General features: G+C 32.2%; 1 protein-coding gene across 4 annotated transcripts in view; it reads right to left on the reverse strand.

Annotated features, from left to right (window-relative positions):
* Positions 1-20,553, reverse strand: part of LOC137930172 (uncharacterized) — a 38,479-nt gene extending 17,926 nt beyond the window's left edge. The window contains exons 1-3 of one of the 4 annotated variants that reach the window (XM_068773317.1): positions 11,396-11,509; positions 11,236-11,291; positions 6,764-6,934 (exon numbers count right to left, since the gene is read on the reverse strand). In XM_068773317.1, the coding sequence (XP_068629418.1) occupies positions 6,764-6,934; positions 11,236-11,283 (219 nt within the window). In that variant the 5' untranslated portion in view covers positions 11,284-11,291; positions 11,396-11,509. Of the gene's footprint in view, positions 1-6,763; positions 6,935-11,235; positions 11,292-11,395; positions 11,510-20,325; positions 20,430-20,471 lie in introns of those variants that run through there. The other 3 variants (XM_068773318.1, XM_068773321.1, XM_068773320.1) reach the window with 3 other exon arrangements.
* Between the last annotated feature and the right edge of the window lie 4,633 nt (positions 20,554-25,186).

A 25,186-nucleotide genomic window follows, 5' to 3' on the forward strand; every position in this document is an offset into this window, starting at 1 on the left:
TATTTAACTAGTAATCATTTATTTAATAGCACTACGTACCTAATACTTGTACGTCTATATAAAATTGCAAAAGAAGCAATTAGATAAAAAATAGTATTAAATTGAAGTTTTCTGTAATGAAATCTCTCAACATAAAGCTGCAATGGTTCCTAACACGTCATTCACTGCATTCCGAGAAAAATCTAATAAATTGAGATCCAATTTTTAACGAACGAACGTCTTTAAAACAAAGCAAGATTTCCCAAGCTGTATTTAAGTCTGTCTGTAAGTGGTTTTTTTTAAGTATGATGTTTAATATTTTAAGTATAAGCTTTCTTACAGGTTAGTAACTCTTTACTATACTGAGTATAGTTTAAAACATAAGTAGTTCCAACTCTATGCCGGTTCTAATGGATATCTCTGAAGAAACCCTATGTCTAGCAGAGAACGTTTAACGCCTGAAACGATAATGGTGATGAAGTTCATTGATTGTCTGGCAATTAAACACTTCATACGTGTGCAAAACGTACCGTCTGCCTCCTAAACATTTATGATTTACACAATATTTCAGTACTCTTTTATCCGTTTCTTTCATGCGATGAAAAGTTTCTAATGCAAAGAATAATATGTACTTTTAATATTCGTATCTTTGTAGGATACACTAACTAATTCCGAAAGATAATTCAATGGGCGGTTATTTCGTCTATGTATATTAAAACAAATCTATATTTCCTTTGTTCAAGCCATAACTTAAGAACGACTACCTTTTTCATTTATGTTTTATTATAACTTCCTAACACTTTGAAGATTCTTATAGCATAAAATTTTGCAACAATTTGAAAAGTTAAATTATTATTATAACTGTTCTAATCTTTGTCCATTTTGCTACGAACCTCGCCCGTCTGAGAGTTATCGTTTATCGGCTGCATCGGTCAATTATAATTATCGAATTATCAATTTCAATTTATTAAATTATCGATTTTAAATTACCGATATTTTAATTTATTAAATTATCAATTATAAAATTAATATATTTATTTTGCATTTGTAAACAAATTAAGTGATCACTTGAAATTTGTTATATTAATTTATTTTTTCTATTTTAATGCAACAGGCCTATAAATTCTGGCAGTTAAAAGTCTGTCGGGACACCTAGTTACCAGCTGAGTATATTATAAACTATTTAATATATAAACTGCGTTATAAATCTAACAAAAAGTTTTAAAAAATTGGCGCATATAAAATAATTATTTGCGACACCGAGTTTTGGGCAGGACGCGTATCGTGAAGGCTAAGGCGGTGACGTCATGGATAACATCGATCGGAGGTGGAGTCCACGGTCCCAAATGGCCCGGTTTTCTTCGCTAGGTGCGCGTTTCATCTCGTCTTAGAAGCGTTCCGGGTTATATTGCATTATGTATACAATGACACAATGCCATTTGCGAGCCCAGTTTTAATGAGTCTGTATTCTTCTCTAAAATTAATCTGGAGTCTTACTTCTGTATGCTTTAAGATGTATATTCTGTTGGCGCTATTATTTTTTTTTTCGAACAATGAGAATCTTTATGAAAGAAATTAATCTCGCAGAACTTTTTTGTTCCGGACCGCAAAGGGCGTAAGCAATATTTTTTTTTCGACAAAAAGAAACATTACAAGCTATCTTCATATAACACTTGTTGACCTGATTTCTACCTCAAATAGGAATTTTTTTAACTTATTTATTTATTTAACGCTCTGTATTATACACGTTTTGCTTTAAATAGTTTTTTTATGCCGATTACATTTTAATCATAATTACGTAAGCAGTAAGCAAAATAGCGATCGATTATCTGTATTTGGTGGGTCTAATGCGTTGTGCTCGTGTATTGTTCGCGCCGCCATTGTCCGTTGCTCTCGTTGGTACAGAGGCAGCGTAACAAAGGGACAATCGGAGCATACGAGGTTTCATTACAAACGCAATAAAGGCAGTTATGTTGTTAATCACAAACATCGGAAATAATTGAAATGAAATGAAAATTTATTTTCATTTTCAGTTGTTTTTGATATATATTATAACGTTTGAATTTGCATGTGTTGCGACTTTGTTATTTTTAAACATAATCGTAAAACCAGTTACCACCCTGCAATTTTGTGTGATTACTTTAGAAGTCAAAGTTTAGTAAAAGCTTAAAATTGGTGAATTTATAGTACATTTGTTTTCAATTAACACCCTATTAAAATATCAGGTTTCAGATATAATAAATAACGCAATGATAGTATGGTAAAAAAGCGTTTCTAAAATTCGAATTCATCGATCATCATATCAGCCAATAGACGTCGACTGAAATGCATAGGTCTCCCTCAAAAATTGCCACGCTGACTGGCTTTGTGCTGCCCGTATCCTGCCACTTTCCTGTGTCTTTAACTGTGTCTGTACTTCAGACGAGCAATTCTTCGCGCTACATATTAACATTATTTATTATTTATTATCTATTCCTGCGTAGAAGTAAAAAATTGCCAAAGTTATTGGCATGTCGCATTACAATAGAAAAATTTAAAGCAACTTATTTCAAAATGATTGCTTACAATGTTATTGAAAATAGGTGCAAAAGCTTTAAAACTTTTTGGTGACAAATAGCTTTTTATGAAAGCTATTTGTTGTGCAATCGCCTTGTATAAAATTAGTCATATTAAAAACGTATTAACGATTTATTCAATTGATACGTAATATTTATAAAAACAATCAGAGCTTTGACATACGAAGATTTTTCAATTAATTTAAATTTGGATTAAACATCACAAGATATATATATTTCACTGTGCTACACAGTCTGCCAACAGATAATTCATCATCATTATTTGCGCAGTAGAACGTCCACTGTTGAATATAGATTTTCCCCAGAGATTTCTAGATAGATAGACATTATGCGGCAAGCTATGACTGATTCTTACCACCGATACAACTATAAACTCTATGCTGAGAGCAAAGCTTTTTTTGTCTTTTGACAAAACTTTTTAAATAAATCCTAGTGTGTACAGTAAAAAATATGAATTAAAAAAAACATTAACGATCTCCGTGTTTTAAAGAAAAACTTTTTATTTAGCCACTTATTTAACTTATGATGACTGTTTAAAACAAGAATAACGATATACATGTATGTTTGACAAACGCTTTATATTTCCGTGTCTGTCCCTAGTTCTATGATATCCGACTAAAATATTTCTATCATATATCCGTGTTGTATATGTTCTATCAGTATTTATGTAAGTATGACGCATTCTTCGTGACACGATAATTGGCGACATCTCTCATTTGTGCTGCGAACTATTGATGCGGATTAGATCATACAAGGTCGTCGAGAACACGTCACTTATAACGACATGTTCTTGTACCGCAACTAAATAGTGCAGCGGGGACCAACCTGCGAGCTACATGCGACTATATATATATATATATATATATATATATATATATATATATATATATATATATATATATATATAATTATCGAAATCGATCCTTCTAGAGCGCGTTTAAACGCCTGCTTTTATTGAAATAACGTTCTTTTTGATCAGTTTGCTTAACTAAAAAATCATAAAATTTAAACACCGATCAGTATTAAATCAGCATCTAAAAATATTACTGGGAAATACTGTGACAAAAGATTCATCAAACTAAATAAGTATTTAAATCACGCACACGAAATAAAATTTTGCAAAACAAAAAGCTTAGTCACCACTGATATTTGCTCATTGCTACTATACATTAGCAAACAATTAAAATAATTTGTTTTTTAGATTAGCTATAAGAAGTGATCTTGTTTATATACTTATGAGGCACCTCCTCTTTACTTGTATTAAATAAATATCACAGCTCGATGATACGTTTCCGTAATTAAAAAATAAATGTTAATAATAATAAAAATACCTTATTATAAACGTAAGGTATTATAAACATCTTTAATACCATTATATTCTGAGTAAATAAAATTAATGAGTTGATAATGAAGCAATTCCTTGTAATTTTATCCGCTTAATTACAGCTTAGTATTTTAATCTATTCGTAATATAATAATGACGGATAAAATTCTCTCAGATGGGAAAATTTAAAAATTGCAACTTGAAAGAATTAAGTGCATTTAGAAGTAGCGCTGGTCAATGCGAAAATGGCACAAGAGCTTTAGCTTTCTAGGGCAAAAGTTTTTATAAGTATAATGCCGAGAAATGATAAACGAGTTGCTTTTAAAAAATGTTTTCTTTGAGTTGAGAATTTTTCGAGAGAACTGTGCAATGCTAAATAACATATTACACAGAGTTTTAGTAATTTCTAGCGTTGAAATAGATATGTCGTGTTTAAATAGGTTACTAAGCGTATACGACTTTATGATTATTTGATAATTGATACTTATTTATTAACATGTTTGTTAAGACTTTAATTATTTTAAAATTTTAATTTATCTCTGCTCTCATGCAATCATCTTCCTATATGAACAATAACAAATCGCCAGATGTATTGCCAAACGCAAAACTCGAGAACGGGTCTCCAAATCGGTAATTTTTTTTTATGTTTTCGTTATGGAACCAAGAAGGTTCTAATAGGTTGGAAAATGTGAAAATTGTAAGTAAAGTAATAAAAATGTATCTGTTTTTCCTTACACATATACACAGATTAAATTAACACTCCTGTCAAATATGACGTCAAAAAAGGCGCGATGTCATAATATTTTGTAAATCACATTATCACCAATAATTCATAATTTAAAAATAGAGAATTTATTATTGTATGTAATAGATATTTATTAAACCAATTGCAAATGATCACTATGAAAATTAATTCATTTAATCGATTATTTATTACATACTATATATATTCAATTTATTTGTTACTTTTATATTGGACAGATAGATTAGGCAACTAGTACTAAAAAATTCTGAAAAGGATCCGGCAGGAAATTTGAGAAGCTCCTATAATTTTTGTCGAAATATGTCGAGGTTTTTTGTTAATATTTCGAAGTTATAAACCGCATACAAAATTTATCTCTTTTTAATACTCTTGTAATTGTATTGACGGATTCGCACCAACCAATGACTTGCATTAATTTTCTCATTTCTTTACGTCGAAACTGCAGCAACAATTTTGCATACTGAATTCATTGTTGGTGCTTAATGAATTGGCTAAGTGGCTGCGTGCCACTAATGCATTGGACCAAATCTTGCGCGTGCGACAGAAAAAAAAATGTTTCTTAGGCAATGTTATATGTGCGGCTTTTCCTAGTTTGAACTGGCATACCGCTAAAGGAGTGTATGCTAAATTTCTGTACTAAGTCTCCCTTAGGAACTTAACAAACTCATGTCATTACGTTATTTATTTTATTGATGGAGACGCCGTGGAGTAACAGGGCGAAAAAACCACCAAGAAGGACCGGAGACGATTTGGGCTTTCATTTAAAGGTATAAATTTTGATTAATATTTATATCCATAATTCAATACTATGGCTAGAGTCGTTAGAAGACAAGAGACTGACGAGGGAGGCCTATGTTCAGAAATGGACTGCTCAACAAATGCTTCCCCCATAGATTTTGAAGTGAAATGGTCGGAAGCGGCCTGTATCCAGCGTTTTCCTCTGATCTTAACAAAGTCATCGTTTCACCTCGTGGGTGGTGGTGCATTTTTAGTGATTTCTTAAAGTTAAAAACCTTTAAAAACCAAACCTTTGTTCAACACACGACAATTTATTATCGTTTAATTTCAATCAATTTATAATCATTAATCTCCTGTTGATGTCAAGTTGAGTAGACCGACTTTTCAGGTGAAATATCTCAGATTTAAACAGAAGAATCAAAAAACTTAGGGTGAATAAATAAATAAAGAATTGTAGCAATATTAAAACAAACTTTTAACGTTTAAATGTAACGAACGAACAAAATTTGCTTGAGATTTATTAGATTAACTCCAAGTGAGTTACGCCTGCTTATTTTTTTTCCGCATACGCGAGTGAAAAGTGCACAGTAGAAGTGACTAGCCTGTGATCCTGATAGGATCAATGGCCTCACAAAGGAACCTCGGCTTGGACTCTTACTCGTAGAAAAGCATTCCGACATAAAGAGGCGCCCATAATTGCCCAAGTTCGACTTGGGCAATTCCTATTGCTTGGCTAATACCACTACTACCTCTTCGTTAACGTAAGCGTTAGTAGAATAAGAGGTGGAACAAACTCCAGCAAAGTTTTTTATTTAGTATGATCGGTGCGTGACGATGACAGTATGTAGTGTGTTGTCTTGCCTTATTGTCGTCGCGACATTTTAAACTTAATTACGTGCCTGCTACAGGTCGGTGCGTTTTAATGTACCGAATGTGATTGTATTGTAGATGGTGACTCCTACAATCAATGGGTTTATGTATTTAATGGTGGAGTCAAAGTGTCGACTTACAGGCCTTCACTGCGTACGTACCATGGTACACCCAAGAAGACCCCTACGCAAGAACCTGTTCTGTACGACATTAAGTCTGTGAATGACGCACGGACAAGCATGCGCAAAGCACTTGCGTATGTATTTTATTTGATTTTTTTTATAATAATCTAGTCCAGCTGTTTAGAAATAGATAGAGATGAGTACAACGGCTGATTTTCGACATGCGCATTGAAATGTGAGTTTGTCATTCAGGACGGTACCTAGATAACAGGTTTGAGTACACATGACACTGGACTGTCCGTGAGTGTGATCAGGGCTTAATAAAAAGTATTGTGACCGTAGTGCGCAATGCGGAGTATATATATATGTATGAGATGATAGTGCAACTCACCCTATCGTAGGCGTAGGGTCGGTGTCGCGGCGCGTCGACGAGGTCCATAGCGTGAGCGGGTCGGTGTGCGGGAAGCGGGCGCGGTGGGTGCGCGCGCGCCGCTATCCGACCTCCATGGGCGTCTGCCGCCGGGGCCGCATGCCGCTCGCGCCCGCGCTGCGCCCCCGACACCTGCAACACAACGCCCGATTATGCACGGCCCGATCAGCTACAGCTAGACGACAATTATCCGCATTTGACTTAACAACGGTTGTGGTAATAATTCCCGAATGTTCTGAATGGTATAATAATAAAATATTTATATCTCAATACAAGTTGTCCGATAATGATTGGAGAATCCTGGAGTGCCTAATAATATAACTATCAAGTTTTCCAAAAAAATCCACAGTATTAAAAGAAATATAGTCAAATTTATGACTAGTACCTATGGTAATTTTTCGTAAAAATAAATATAAACTTTAAATTTAGCACGGAGTTTGAAAAACAAAAGTCAGACATGTTTTGAGGGTTCGTTGCAAAATATTCACCGTATATAAGTTGTGATTGCTGTTAAAATTGAAGAAGAGTATATTTAATAAATATTTGGACATTATATTTGAACTCTGTATTAACAGGAATATAGTGAACGGATTACTGCATACAAAAGATTTCACCCAATGTTCTAACTAATCACGATATCTTTGGAACCATAAGGCTTAGAGACTTGAAATTAAAATATTCTTTTCACCAAGAAAAAAACAATAAAGGATGAATTTTAAAAAATTCCACTCTCAAAATAGATTTTCACCTACGTACTGATTCATCACGATTTCACTAGAACAACAAGGCTTAGAGACTTTAAATCTAGTGAGAATATTCCTCTAACCTAGCGAAGATCAGCTAAGATAGAATTTTACGAAATTCCTCCTAAGGGGGATTGATGAGACATTCATTAAGTTTGCGAGGCAGGCATGAGAGAGGAAGTATTAAAAATATAGTGTAGATAATCTTAATTATTATTGTCATTTCAAACAGAGGTTTGTGGAGTTGTCTTTACTACCATTGTTTCACCAACATTCTTCATTATATACATTTAACCCAATCTTGAATTTATTATAAAAAGTTTTTTTTTTTAAATTTACGTCAATTCTGATAGCATGAATATTAGTTGGGTACTTGTGTTATCTAAGAGCAAAAATTGTTTATATTTTTATGACAAATAAAAAAATGTATTATAACAGAAACGTATAATTCTTGTATAATTTTAAATCATTTTGTAAGGTCCAGAATACAAGCACCTATTATTTTTTTGAACTCGTTATAAACTAATATTTCTAATAGAAAATAGAGGTTTACATTTAGACACGTATTTGTTTCAGCTTGTAAAGGTTTTTTTATTTAATTTCGGTCTCTCTGTTATTGTTAAAATATGGATTTTGATTTCTTTAATAATTAAATAATTTTCGATTTTTTAAATTTTTATTTACAGAGCTTCCTTGCATCACTTCCAATTCTTCACCACAATTTTTACACTCTGACGTTTTATTTCTTTTTATTGCATTACTTAATACTGTTTTGTAGCGTATAAGAATATAACGATTAACGCCATCTTCGGTCAGGGAAGCATGCTGCCGCTCTCTATCCTCCTTCCCAGCTGCATCTTTTATTCTGCTCTTTGTCTACTCAATACGGGACAGCTAACGATTACTTGCACCACAGTCCGGTTCACCGCTGGGTCACGAGTACACGAGGGACTCTTCTGAAGCTTAAACCTGAGTAGATATTTTGAGAATACCCCATGTCCCGTACGCCTTTAGTTAAGAACCGGGTCCAGCACGTTATAGGTCTACTCAACGTCCGGAGAAAATATCCTCGTTAACGAAGCCTTCTTGAGATGATGCCTGACGAATGAAACTGGGCAACTGTCGTATCCTGGTCGCCTTTTGTTCTTAAGGACCGCGGGCAACTGCTCCGCCTTCTCATTTCTCTCCGTGCCTCCGTTCCTTTTGCTTGTAAGAGGTTAGTGTCGATGCCGAAAATGCTTGAATATTTTACAATATTTTTAATATGTTTTGATTTTCTCAATAAAACACATCTTAAAATAGGTTTTATTTCTGTAAAGTAATTTACGAATTTTTATGTTAATTAAAATAATTCCATCAGTGTAAAATACCAGTTCGCACTTGGAGAAAATATTGATCCATTATGCAACGCCTCCACTTTCTCGCGATGCACGTTAGGTGTTCGATATAATAAAATTACTCAGGTGCATGATTGACGAGGCTTGAAACGGTTAGATTGCTAGTCCGCGGAGCGAGGCCTAAGAAGTAATTTAAATACATAAATATTTATAACATAGAACGATACGCTATATAAACGGTATTTGTGATACTTTTATCTTACGACTTATTAACAAATTAAATATAAATATAACGTCTTACTTAATTCATCGCGTTGCCAATAATTTATTTTAAATATTACAGAGTACCTAATAAACACTATTCCATAATTTCACAATTAAATATTTTTTCTACGACATTCTTTTTCTTATTAATATCTGTCCAATCCAACCATCTCAACTTATTAACAAAGAATAACATATCAGCAAAACAAAATAAATATGTGGTCGCTTGTTAATTATAACTATTAAAATATGATAGACGATTAAAAATCATCAATATTCCTATATCGTTACAAAGGCGTAGCTTCTAGTCAAATCATTTATTTTATTTTTTTTAAATTTGGAAAGCATCAATTTCGAAAATCATATTGCCAATATAATACTGGGTATTGACTTATGTATAAATATGTATATAATCTTTTAATATACAAAAGTGCGATCAAGAATTTAAAATAAATTATTAAAGCAATTGAAATATATGTACTTTTGAAACGAGAATTTTTCAATAAATAATGCTTATGTTTACGACAACAGAAGGTTGCAATTTATATCCAATCCATGACTCAACAAACCTGTTGATGTAATAAATAAACATTACAAAGGTCGCTACAGACAAAAGTGTGAGAATTTTTAACTCGGACTTATAAATGAAAGAGCTTCCAAAATTAGAATGTTTATTTTGTTTTGTTATGTGTTCAGTGTATCTGAATGGAAACGGCAGATTGGGTTTTCATTGATTGAATAGAATTTTACTGTTATTATAAAATTATATTTCTATATGAATATAATATTGCAAGTTGACCTCAAAAACATATTAATTACAAGTAATTGGATTTGTGGACGGCAGGTACGATTCCCGGGACACAGACTTAAGTAATTCACACTTTGCGCAATAATGATATAGGATTGCTACTGCTCACAAACAAGTTTCCAGAAGATGGACAGTACCATCCTCTGTGTACTCTGTGTGATTTTTCACTAGAAACTTTTCTATAAAGTCGTACAAACAATCGTCGTTAAAAGGTTGTTAATTAACTCATAATAAAATAAATACAACATTTTTAAACTACTTCCAGATGAAGACCGTAAAAATAATGATAACCTTATTTAAGTATTTTACTTGACGTTAACATAAAATATTTTTCATATATAAAATTTAAGCTTAAAAGTAATTACAATGCATCAGAAGTGTCATCAATAAATCAGCATTTGTAAAAGAAAAAAAGAAATCTCTACCTTCTTATCGTAAACGATTAAATATCATCAGTTAACAAAATAATTTTGTAATCTATTTGAATTGTTTTAATAACTTATTTTTGTGTAATATATATTTTTTTCTATATATATGCATACAAAAATATACAACCGAAGTTTCGCAATAAAAGCGTTTTAAAACATTTAAGAGGCTTTAGAAATTTAAAGGCCTTAATTCTGTGCATTCAGCGCATTAAAAATGTATGAGCCACGTAAACCGAGCCTTGGGAAAGGTTAGCTAAGACGAAGTTTAAACGCCAAAACTTACACTACTAAGAAATTAAATAAGCACTTGCTTTGGCTCCGAGTTGGAAGTTAAGCAATTTAAGTCAGAATCCGTGAAAGTAATCATTATGCAGGTAATATTTACGATTATTCCTGAAGTTGAAATATTTTCAGAATATCACGTTAAATTTTGTGGGTAGCCATCCCACTAGATGGACTGCCGACGTAGTCGCAGTAAGTCGCTAGATGCGGCCAGTGAAAGACCCTGTCATCGTGGGGATCTGTGTAGCGTTTGCCATGCAATGGTAGTTTATCGGCTTAAAAGAAAAAGATTACCCAAAAAAGTTTTCTGCTTTTTAACTTAAATCAGTAAAAACGATTATATATGTCATAACATATTTTTTGGATTTCTTCATTGATCTTATAACTTGCTTTGTGTAAATAATATAAAAAAGCATCAAAAATAATCAGAAAATTTCGTTGCAAGTTAGTTAGCATAGAGCAGTTATTTGGATTGTTTGGGAAATATATACATAAATAGATTATAAGATTCAGATTTTCTTGTGTTAATAAAGAGACTATGAAATTAGCTTACGTGTTAAATATTCAGTACCTTCATAAGCCATGCTGATGAATTGACAAATTCATCTACAGATGTCATTTGTTTATCTGAAAAACCAATACAAAATTCACAACACTAATTTTGAAATATTTTCGTTACAAATGTTACTATGTAAACCATACACTAGTAAGCACAACAATATATTACTAACCTCATCCAATTAATTTTAAGTAAGAACGCGTTATGAGTCATGGCAACTCATTGGAACAGTTAGTAGTTATTCTCTACTTCTCAATGATGACACGTGTGTATTTTGGAGCTCGGTCACCCTGAGTAACAAACGATTCCCGGAACTAATGTTCCACACTATAGTGTACGCAAACGACAAGTCTATGTTGTTTAACGAACGACAGAACGCGTCGCATCTCGCAATATCTGATAATACAGATAACGCGGCGTCCGCTTAAATCTCGTCTAAAGTCGTAAATTTTAGAGTCATATGGGAATTTCGGGAGGCTTAACCATCTTTAGATAATTGAGATAAGTATGCCGTCGCAACCGAGAGGCGCCTTCTGCGGATAATTACATGCGCTGTCTTCGTAGTAACCGACTTGAATATATAATGTATATTTATAACTACGTATGAGTACGCAAAGCTTGCAGTAGATAATTGCAGTTTTTACGTATGACTTGCAACTTGCATCACTTAAATACATAGGGTCCCATAATAAATGGATAATTACGAAGTGCCTGTTTTAACTGCACGTAATTTTGCAATAGTTGGTCACATCACACTAGTTGGTTTTCATACATTTTTTTTTCACCTATGGCCTTCAAACTTTGTCTAAATAATGTTTTTATGTAATAAATATTTTTTTTCAGAAAAATTACAATAGGTGCTTTATTATATTTATCATGTTATATTATACTTTATTATATTATATTATACACTTATATTATATTATACTTTACTGTATTTTTATTTAGAATGTCTATGAGAAATAAGATAACGGCCAAAAACACAACAAATTTAATTAATTTGCGGTTGTGGTGTACATGACAGTATAGTAAGGTCGATAAAAATTTTGACTTCTAGAGAAGGAAATAGTTCATGAATGAATTACATCTGTTGCTGTAATTATAATACGAATTTGGTTATTTATAGGTAAAACAATACGATTATCAACATCTAATAGACGAAAATTTTGCGTGATTTTCTTATTTAATTTTTTAGACACCGATTATATTTTTTTGAATATATTTGAGCGCTTGGTAGCTGTACAATTACGCACTCCAGTATTATTTATTCATTATGGTACACCAAACATATCAAGATTAAAAATGCCGGTGCATTTTACATCAGACATGGCCAAATCTTTCCCATTCAGGCTGTTCGGTTATGAAACACATTATCGGTACCTTTAAGACGTGTGATACTGCTACCGATTTTCAAGAAGATAAAAAGAAATTAGGAGTGTTTTCTTGATAACTGAGTATTCATTTATTTATAGTCTTTCATTTTTTCTTCTCACGAATATCATTCAAGTTGATTTGATTTTTTTTATTTACTATTGTTTTGTGTTATTTATTGATAAAATTAAGTGTTTAATATATTTATATTAGTAAATTCATGTATATGGGTGTGAAAGGTAAAGGTAATAAGGTGTAGAATTGTGCCTTAAGTTATCAACAGTCTTACAGACCATCCATTGCACTTTTTTATATAAAATATTAAAAGTCTATTTTTCTTTTTGTTACGTTTGGAATAAAGAGTTTACAAAAAAAATATACAGTCTTCGTCATTATTACAGTCCATAGACGCCCACTGCAAGGCACAGACTTCCCGCAAAGACATATATAGGGAAATATATACCATATTTAATGGAATCAGGCGTTATTTTGCGAAAGTCCATCCTAAGTAAGAAAAGGAGCAATATTTACCCACTTCCGCACATGCAGTGGTAGTCGTGCAACAAAGTGCACCGATTAGTGCCAAGTCTCACTCTGTGTTAGGCACTAATCGGTCATAATTCCTGATGATGCCCCGTGGAGGGGTGAAATACGTGTTGAGTGATTTAACGGTGGTAGTTATGTAATTCGCATTGTTTGCCGCATGCGCATTTATCGGCGGGCTGGCGGGCGGTGTAATTTGTTGCACGACTACCACTGCATATGCGGAACTAGCTAAATATTGGTCCTTTTCTTACATATATACCATAATCGCCACGCTTGGCAGGCGGGTTGGCAATCGCAGAGAACGTTGCTGCCACCCTCTGGAAACTTGTTTGTAAGTACTGGTATAAACAATCAAATTGTGAGTAGTAGTGGTGTAATAATAACCAGGGAAGACAATAAGATTGTATCCTGGGAATCGAATCTGCGACCTACGGTCGCTTACCACTGGGTTACTACAAATATCATATTAAATGTTTTAAATGTAATCTGTATTGTTTGCTCAAATAATGTTGATTGAGGATCTGACCTCTTAAATTCTAAAAACATTGTTTTCGAACCAATTTTGCATAACAATTTTCTAACTTTAAAAATTATGATTTAATATCTTTTCTAGTTATAATCAATCAGGTAAAACGTGCAAGTAATTTTGTTAAAACAATTTAAAACAAAATATTTGTTTTATTTTACGGAGACACGCAACATGGAGCTATAGCACGACAGTCATATCGTATTTAGATTCGTACTCACGATACTCCTCGTTGCAGAGTTTTTTTTTAAGTTTTTGTAATTATAATCTATGCAAATGTCACTATTTTTCTTATGTTCTTCTTTATTTTTATTTTGAGTATATTTTTATATATTTATTGTTTTATTTTGTATCTATACGTATCTATTATACAGTTATTTTTTTTTAAAGTAAGACTTGCCTGTTACTATTTTAACTTGAAAGTTTATTATACAAATGTGCTCTTTCAAACAGAATCTCTTGACACGATGCTGCTTGCTACAGTGAGTCCTAGGTGTACGCGGAACAATATTGGTTATTTGTCTTTCTTTGTTTTTTGTATTTCTGTTCTCATAAGATTATATTATTTTGAAAAAATAATTTTATGGCTATAAAAATATTTTATAGCCATAAAATACAATTCAACTCATGATAAATAAGAGTAAACATATTGTTGAACCATGAACATCAAACAAACAATACAGTGAGCTATTTAGAAACCAATACGCTACTGTAAACTGTAAATATTGCAACATCCTTTGCAAGGTTCCGGGAAGTCGATGGCATATGAATGTACTCGCATATAGAACGCATATTATATCGCAGGGTAATCGTCTTTAGGTGTAATTGAAAGTACTATGTAAAGGATTCTCTTTGGATATATAGTTCATTTGGTGACAATTAATGTATGGTAGACTTTATTCAAAAATGAACGATTTTGGAAAAAAAATAATGTAGGTAAGAAAAAGCGAAAATCCGATTCAGTATTGAGAGTCTATAATTAATAGTACATTTGCTTCGCAATTGCTTCGACATCCGCGAAATCACTTTGTATGAAGCTGTTTAAATTTCTATTGTTTCCTCCTAAACTCACACTCCCTCAACGAACCACGGAGAGAGTTATGCTCGATTTCTCTATGAGATCGCACCAGAAATACGAAAATTACGGCATAGCCTGAAGGATTAGCAAGTAGAAATGGCAGTAAGCAAGCCAGAACAGATGGCCTAGGACCTTAAAGTTTTACATTGCAAACCACAGACCGTCAAAAGCGGCATAAGATGTTTACACACAAAGCAGACAATAAATGTGAAGTAACCCAGGTTAAAATACTAAGATCTTGTTACATAAAATCTGGTGCCACTATAAATGACATCGAGCTAATATTTGTCATTGATAAAAAATATATGAACGAATTAAAAAATTTTAAAAAGTGTAATTTTTTTAACATAACCTACACAATTTACGTTTGGTGCTATAAGTGTATTAGGCACCATGTCTAAATGGTGTTGAAACTCGAAAACAGTCCAGTACGGAATATGTGAATTAGTATATAAACAACGCATAAGTTTAAAGCATTTGGTCAGCGCCCAAGCTTTATTTAGAACTACGCACGCTACTCATGCGGTAGCGGTTCCTCATTAGCTACGTTATCCGAACCACTGAGCCGAGGGTTCCCAAAAATATATATATATTATTTATAACTATAGAATATTAAAAAAGTACACAATATTCACATTCAAATAAGAATATATGTAATGGGTTGCTGTCGTTTTGTTCATCTAAAAAATAAGAATCTGATGTGATGAAATTAATTGCCAAGAACGTCAACCACCAAGGTGAACAGACGGATGCAAGGTTGTTAATTTGGCTAATTGATACTCCGTTAAAGGAGTTTTCCTAAGCTTCCTAATAAACATACTGTTTCAAGAACGTTCTATAGATCGAAGTTTCATCACCTGTGATGATGTCAAATAAAGCATTTCAGACACCATCGTACACCAGTATTAATTTGTTGGTAGATAGACCTTATTTTAGTACTCGGTTTTGATGAACGTTCCTTACGCGGATCAGCACTGGTAAATAGTAAGACGAGAGTTTCATTACAAAAAGGCTTTGTTGCTCACTAAGACCACAAAGAAAACATTAAAAATCACACAATAAAAATGTTTTCGTGTTAAATTTATTATAACGACGAAACATGATTTTTTTTTATCATTTTACATAATTTTTTTGCCGCCAATTTGTCAAAATAGGTGTCAAAAAGATGTAATGTACATAAAAACTTCTTTTATCGAATATTTAGAATAATTCTTTTTTATTATTTCTCATTGGCTGGTTTTACAAACTCAGTCTCACCAAGGTATAACAGTCTTTGTGCATTCTAACAATGTAGATTATTATAGCACCGCATCTAAAGGTACTCATGTTTATGACAAACCAGCCGCTCCTCGCCCGCTTTGCTTGACCCGCGCTGTCTTTTATGGATTTCATTTCATGAAATTTAATCTTAGTGATTTTATACCAAAAAAAATTTCCAGGCTATTTTACAAACTATACATCTTATAGTTATTTTAACGGAGCTATTTTAACCTCCCTAGCGGATATAATCTCGTAAAATCCATTCAAAAATATACAAAGTCAGTATCTATAGTTTTACGGTTGTCACATGCATTTACTAATAAATACTGTCGTTTAATTGACTTTGCGAATTGATCCCACTTAGGCTTGTTACGCTTGATATAGGAGTTTAATTCGTCATCTAACGTCAAATTAGTTCACTCGATTCAAAAGTACTGATTGACAATAGACTAAAGTGGAAGCAAAATAATGGATATCATTTTACATTACCAAAGAAGTATATAAATATTATAATTTGTCTGTTGCTTTTTATAATAACTGTTGGGATATGAACATAGACACTATTTCAATTATTATTAGGTGACGTTAAGCGTAAAAGCCGCTATAATATTTGTTATAATGAATGTCGTAAAAGTTTATCAATTTTCGGACTCCTCCTGAATTTTTAAACCCTAATGATGGTGTTACTAACTCGGTAATGGTAACGAATTAGCGGTAAGTATAGACTCGTGGGTTTATTGCTTTGGTTATAAATATTTAACGATTGCTAAATATTCGCGGTTGCGACTAAACGTCTTAAGTAGGAAGAAATAAATTCGCTTTAACCACGTCAGCTAAAGGTGAATGTCTATTGGTAGAGTTTACAAATTGCGTTATTTATGATTTACATGGAATATCACAGTTTGGAGCTATAGCATATAAAAACATGTTTTTATCTGTTAGTATTTATTCGTAGTATAAAATAAAACTTTATCTGTGACCAGTAAGAATGACATTGTTGAAAAAACAAGCATGGTTAAAAAATCCGCTCCGGACCCGAGTGTTGGATTGCCTATGTAATAGAGACAATACGTCTCTGAGAGAACGTTTGCATCCTGACAGTTGAAACATTATAAAGCTAATAACAATAAAAAAATAAGTAAGTAGAATATACTTATATAATTATCGTCATAAAAACATACAGGCTATTTTTAAATCAGTGAACTAAATTGAATAACAAAAATTACTTAATTTGAACAGAAAAATATTTTATGTGTGTAATAAATGATAGACGCTTATCATAATAACATGCGAGCTTTTTTAAGCTGCATAATCACATTTAATAATATTCACTTTAATTATTGTTTCAAATATATTCGTAAAAGTTTTCCCAAAAATTCTCTGTCTAAATGTGTGGTAGTTTTTTCAAGGCGCGTATGGAATCGTCATAATTTGATATTGAAAGATTCAATTAAAGATAAGCTCAATTAGACATTAAATCCTATCATAATTAGGTTTTTTGGCATTCTTCTAATAACATCCATAAGTGAACACTATAAATAATTAATAGTGTATAATTATATGAATAAAGGAATTTATTGGCTATTTTATATTTTTTATGGGAATTTTTAATAATTTAAGTCAAACAAAAACGCACCCGGGACGAATAGGTATATAAATGAAAAGCTTGGATTGGTAACAACTTCCATCTGTCTTTCGATAGATTTCACTTGGATCGATTATTTCAATTGTTTCCGAACAAGAGAACAATGAATAGACGTATTGTGCTCGTCTGCGCCGGCTGTATATTTGAGAACATAATAGACGACTATATACGTACGCGAACATGAGTATATTTAAACCTGGATCGAATTCCTAAAATCTCAGAGGATTGTTAAGCTATTATTTAACAAATTGCGTTTCACTGAGACCATTTAGTGCAGTTAAATTACGTTGATTTAATACAATATACCTCTGAGAACAATATATAGTCATTTTAAAGCCTCATATTTTCTTTGGCTATGCTTTCCAGAGGGCATTCTTCGGCTGTTAAGATGATGATATCGTCGAAAGCCGTAGCACTAAGCTGCCGTCTCGTTTCCTTCTCAAAATAAATTACATATGACAGTAATTTGATACTAAGTCATCCTATAAACATAAACAGCTAAGGAATATATAAATTATACCAAAAACATGACATATTGTTGGCCATTTTATAATGAAATATTCTCCATATAACCGGTGCACGTTACCTGAAACTATTTAATTACGGAATATCTTTTGAGCTTAACGCTCGCCCGCGTTTAAGCCTCAATATTTCATGCGAAATATTCGCCTATTCCAGCCTGAACGTCGTCAGAGCAATCTAAACTGACATTAAACTTTATTGAAAAATTGTTTTAAAATTCGAGTCGATTGACTCGCATAAAATTTTGTTTTGAATAACGCACAAAATATTGTACAGGATATATTTGTTTTTGTTTGTATTTTAAAAAGCTTTATATAAAAAAAGTCGTAAAAATATATACAGCAATTTTTAAACTAATAAACATAATTTTATTTTAAAGGAGATAATTAATTATTTATATTAAATTACAGGCTTTATATAACAAATAGTTATTAACATAGACACCCATCGCGGATCTTAATTCTACAATTCTGTTATTTGTAAAGGTTGACAGGATAGAATATCACTGAGTAAAACGAAAAAACCCACAAACTTATACCTACGTATTTCTACATAATTCTCATAAAACTAACGAAAGATTGATATGAATTTTTGATAAAAAGTTGAGTTGATTTACGGTTAAAAATTACAAACATTCCTGGAAAACATATAAAATAATATTTGAGACCTTGTGTGCTTATTTTTTTAACACAACGTGGCAACATTTCGTTATTCTGGTAGTTTCGTATTCCCCAGCTATATCACATTTTAGAACAACCCATGGTATGGTAGGCTGATTACATGTATGAAAACGTTAAAACTTTTCATATTAAATGTATAATTGACGGTTATAAATTATTGCGTCTTAAAATGCCATCTTGCTTATTTCTTTATTTTTCATTTTCTCTTATATTATTCAAAATATCAAGAACACAGGGGTTCTTCTGAATTGGTCAGGCCAAGGTCGCTAGCACATTTTAACGGAGCTAACAAACAAAGCTCTTAAACCTATTGTATTTTATTATGGCTACGTTGTTTGATATTTTATAACCATCCGTAAAGGGTTTATTAAATATTTGATTAATAGGTTAAGACAAAGTATACCATATATAAATTTTATCATTTACTACTTTATAGGACCATTAACCAATATAATAATAGAAAATAAAAAAATCGAAAATCATAGACATGTAAAGGAATAAAGCCTTAGATTATTAAGAATACTCGACAAAGGCACGTTAATTACATAAACAAAAACATTGTAAATCATTTAAAAACTTTTTTACATTTAATGAATAAAATTTTTTTGATAACTGTACAGGGTATTAAATGTCATTCAAATAGATTGTTACATATATATTATATTGTATCGTATATATTGACAAACATTTATGTTACATATTTAATACTAAAATATGTAACATTTTTTTCTCTATCACGAAAAATATTTGATGCTCTCTCTGCACGGCCAGTCATTGTAGACATTTTTCTTAAATATAATTTATTTCCACACTCACAAACAATTATTAATAAAATATCTTTGACCATAAATACGAAGAAATTTATCTTTCTAATTTATAGATACAATACTAAACTTAATCTTTTTCGCTCGGTGCACGACATTTTTTGTTTTCAATAACAATAGTATTAATAAATATGTATGAAAACAAATTTTATGAAATTGTAGATAACATTATGATTTACTGTGTAATTTTAGTGTTTTGCTAAAAAATAAAGCAATTGTTGTGTGTTAATTCAAATAAAAAATTTTAAATTTTGAAACACCGTAAAAATACTGTACTGTACAGGGTTTTACTACTACCATTATTAGTATATATATTTTTTATTTATTTGGATTATTTATACAATTAATATGATACTTATCAATTTTAAAAATCATGGGAGTTAATTGTACTCGTTTTTTTGGTAATTTTTCAAACAGTTACATTTGAATTACAATGAAAAAACTTATCTGTTGCTTAATGGAACTTAGAATACGTATTTGCGTGAACAATCGTTTAGGGGACGCTGTCAGCTTTACTGGAACTTGCAAGACGCCCATTATGTAACACCCACCTAGAAGGTCTGCTTAGCAATTACTTTTAAGCAATAATTAAAATTGAAGTCAAATAACAAGCGTACATACTACGGGATTAATAATAAAAAATAACTAACCAATAGAACATGAGAGCAGTCGAGTGCGGAACACACGTTTGGGTCGTTAGGTGGGTATCGGTTTCCAGAGACAGCGTACGGAGCCCGGACTAAGTCGGCGAAAGCCCTTTATAAAGTCCTGATGCGCTGGGCCGCTGATACTTTACCTACGCGGATCGAGGCGTGGGCGTGGGCTTCGGCCGGGTCGAAGTGCGGTCAACGGGCGAAGTGGCGCGACGCGGCCATAGCGGCAGCGGGCGGCGTCACTCGCGCACTGCCGCCGCCCGCTTCACGTCGCCGCGCTACTCTCGCCGCGCACGCGCTCTTACGCCCGAATTGATCAGCCGGATTCCTCGATTGCGATGAAATTTATGATAGGTCGCGGATCTATTATCGACGTGATAACCTGTGTATGTAACCGACCGCCGTTGGGGCCAAAAAGGTTTTCGTGTGGCGACCACAAGTGGGCAGATGCGCTTTGGGTAGGCCCTCACCAGTTGGACTGCCGATAATGTTAAGGTCGCGGGAAGTCACTCTGTGTGAGCAGCACAAAACTGATCATCGTGGCAATCTTTGGCGGCGGTCGATGCGTTGCAGTGAGCATCTATCGGTTGAAATGTTGATGTTAAGCCTGTTTGTCAAAAAAGCTACTACTTGCTACCTGAATCGTGTTTTTAAGGCCAAAATTTAAATCATTAAAAACATCGACTGCCTTTCAATACGCACATGAAAATGTGTTATATGCTCACAACACAAAAACATAGTTAATTTTCTCAGAATATTGTGACATACACAATATAAATACTAGAATTAATAACATTATTTTTTCTTAAAACTATCTAAGACTCGACATCATGGAGTTAACAAATTTTTCTATGGGCAACAAATTTTACAAATTATTTTGATTAAACATTGATAGATTTAAAAAAAATTGCTTAAAATATTTATGTGCTAAGGAATACAACACTGTTAAGGACTTCATAGAAAAAAGTACAGCTATTTAGCCTCCAGCTTTTTGTTCCGAACAGGTTCAACTTAAAATCAGTCAATATGAAATACAATTCATCGTATGTTGAGTAAAGAGTTGAATTTGTCATGGCTCTATAAGCCCTATGTAAATAGAGGTCTACTTACGAGGAAAGTAACGATATCTATGGTATACAAGGAGAGTAACCACAGATTTGTTACCTATTACAGGTACTAATATAATAAAATACTGTATATTTCTAACCCTTTGTCTATCTGATATATTCCCTGTCTCTATCTGATATCAAAGCTTACTATACATACCATCGAGCCGTTGAAAGACGCTGGATACAGGCTGATGATACCGTAGATTTTTAATAACACCAGTGGACGTCCTATGGCTGAAATGATGATAATGATTATTATGCCTAGCCAAAAAAGATAATTATTGCAGTAATTCTCATAATTATTCATAAATGTTATTTACTATCACTCGTTTAGGGATCTACTCGTTTCTGATACGATCTCATAGAAAAATCCCAAACATAACTCTCTCCAGAGCTAATTTAACGACTGTCAACTTGCCAAGGAGGCCCAAAGTGTGTAAATTAGATATAATATATTGTATAACATAATTTAGATTGTGAATAAGAACGTATTTTATATAAAAAACTGTAGTTTTATGTATAAAATAAAATAACGTAAAGTTTTGAAGACGTGATAACTTTAAGGATATTTATTGGGGATTATAGTCTATTGTATAGTTGACATAAATATTAGCAGTGAAACATACGACACGCTGTAAATCGATTTCAAACCAGCTTAACCTTTAAATTCATCCACACTGCTTACTTATTCATGTTCTATATACCTTCTTAATACTAGGTAAAAGCTTATAAAAAAAACAAAAGAAAATATACGACGAGTAAATGTTTATAGTATATAATGACGAAAAATTTTATTATTTTTAATTTGACAGAGATTTGCATATTATAAAGTGAAAAGATTTTTATGAATAATAATGGCTATCTCTTGTTAGCGTGAGTAGACTCAATTTCGTGCTACTTGCGACTGGACGATCTGATTGCGATAGTCTATAGTCATTTTATGGGGACAAAATGTAAACCGTAACTGTATTAATTCCATTATAACGCCTTTAATCTCTCATACATATTTCTTTACTTCTCACAAGAAAGACATTCTACATTGTGGGTCAATTTTTAAAAATACAAATACAATAAGATTATTGTAATGAAGAATAATTTTATATACTTCATAAAATAAAGACACAAGAAAGACGTTCACTTAATGGTTACACGCTCCTTTTGAAATACTTTGCCACTTAGATTTGCCCAGTTAAATAGTAATTGTTTGTTGCTCTTTATTTTTAATTTTGTCTTCATTATTAACAATTTCAACGTATATTTATATAAGTGATTGCAATAGTATACTCAAGGTCCAAACAATTACAAATAACTTGAAACTATTAATAAATCTATATATACAAAAATGTATCCCTACTTCCCTTGAACACTTCGTAACTGTTCCAAGAGTTTACTGATTTCATTCATCTTTTTTACGAGTTTCCTAATACTTTGTAGAAGAATCTTACGGTAAAATAATTAAAACTGCCAGTACAGCTTGCATTTATAATGTCGGTAAATAAATTGCGACCGCAGTCGTTCAGTGTTTGTGGCAACACCCTTGAATATCCATGCTTCTTTCACTGTACATTACATTGTATGCCGTCTGTCAGGAACAGGTTCCTGTTTATATAAGTTTTAAGCTGTATATATACATGTGTATGTATTTTTATATATAGTATATTTGACTTTACGTATTATTTGTTTCTGTATAAAAACTATTTATATACGCGCCGGAAGTAGAATAGTGAAAACTAACAGTGTTTTGTATCGAATAGCATTACAAATAACGTAACGTTTTCTGAAATAACTTTCTTTAATTATTAAGGTTTTGAGTATTATATGGACTAAATTTATCGGGTCAGCTGGTTTATAACAAAAAAAAATGAAACAGTAACGCTTTTTTTGTCATCGCTTTAATTACAATAATCGTTTTTAAAATGTGTAACTGCGGAAATAGTTAAATTTTCGCCAATAATCTTACATTCACAGGCGTTTCTAAGTGTCCCGCATTTAGCTAAATATTTTGAGGACAAATATTGTATGATCTAACTTTGTTTTAAGTGTAGATCAAACACCTCTACCTCTTATAGTTTTATAATTTTGTAACATTGAATGATAATTATTTTATATAAGAAAATGCCATTTATACATTATAAATTTCTCATTATTATAATTTTCTGTCATAACGTAGTAGAGTTCTTAGATTTAGAATTTTAAGAACTAAATAAGATCACATTATTATAAAGTGTAATATATAAGATTAAAGGCGCAATAGCTCTAATGGTTGCGTCTTGTTTATACATCTCATCGCCCTGTAAACATGTTTCTGTTTAAGATACTGGGACCCATTGTTAGCTCAAATTTCTTACCCAAGGGCGGTAAGGTACAGCTCCATCTCTATATATTACATATAGTATTAAAAAGGGGGGCCATTAAGTGTAGCCACTTTATGAAGCGTCCGGCAAAGCGATCTAAGAGCTCGCCTAGCGCCCCATCCGGTCAAAAAAGTAGCATATGGCGGACCGAACTCAAGCTCGCCCAAGAGTCTTCGGGATTCGCTACCTTAAAAGAGATTTTAAGCTAAACGTCCTCTGCGCTAAAAGTTTGCTACTAATTTGTCCTAAGTAGTTCATTCGTCGTAAATTTCATTTATGAATAAACAAACAGTGCGACCTTAAGTTTACTTGTAATCAATCTGGTGTCACTCACACACCGAAAATTTTATTAAAAGTATCCAGGAACTATTATATAGTAGCTGGCGAGCGTTTCTATGTAATTGTCATGCAAATGTAGATATTACATATTTATACAACATAAACAGTAATAAACGACGAATATGTATAGCACTATAGTGCTATAGCATACAATCAAAAATTCAGCTATGTTGGAGATCGAGGAATGGGAATGTTAAACGCATATTGAGTGACAGCTTCAACCGAAGGCTCCTCTGGGACGTTTACGCCTAATTACTTCATGCAGTTATCACTGAAGGCACATAAGAGCTCATTCAGTATTTATGTAGGTTCTAATCAAGTTTCCCAAGTGAGCACTCGAACTTAATTATAAAGTATAATAATGTATATGCCAGTAAGGTAACAGTAAAAATTAAAAAAAAAAGCGTGACCGTAATGAAGTTTCTGGGAATATACAGATTGATTTGTGTAAAATCTTTAAAGGAATGGATTTATAGCACATTTTCTATTTCCAGAAATAATAAATAAACCAATGATTATGGATTACTACGTATCAAAAGTAATAAATTTTATATATTTGTAATTTAAACCATCTCTCGCATTCCAATGGAAAATTTTAATTATTGTAACCTATTTCAAAGTGATCCCTTCATACAGGGTTATTAGAAAGAGCTGTAAAAGCTTTAAAGGAATGTAAATAATGAAGTGTAGCTTATTTTTCAGCAAAAACTATTACACGTCTTTCCAATAAATCATCCTGTATACAACTAATTAAACTGATTATAAAAATCTGAATTAATTCTATGTAACACATTTGCTAAAATATGAAGACATAAATCAACTACTTTAGTAACGTCAATGTTTTTTTGGAATTACTGATTATTTTTTAATTTTTAATTTATGTACATTTGTGACACTTGGGTCTTGTAAAGTTCATGTAAATTATATGTATGATTTGAAATTTTAATTTATATCATATTTCTCTTTTTTATTTTATGACAAAATTGTTGCATTCATTTATAATGATGGTGCATGTTTTAAAGTTATATTTTGCGTTTGACTATGTTTTTATAACGG

Source organism: Battus philenor, unplaced genomic scaffold (genome assembly GCF_028537555.1).
Source record: "Battus philenor isolate CCGP_79_NKW_IND1 unplaced genomic scaffold, ilBatPhil1.0.hap1 SCAF_6, whole genome shotgun sequence".
Lineage (NCBI taxonomy): Eukaryota > Metazoa > Arthropoda > Insecta > Lepidoptera > Papilionidae > Battus > Battus philenor.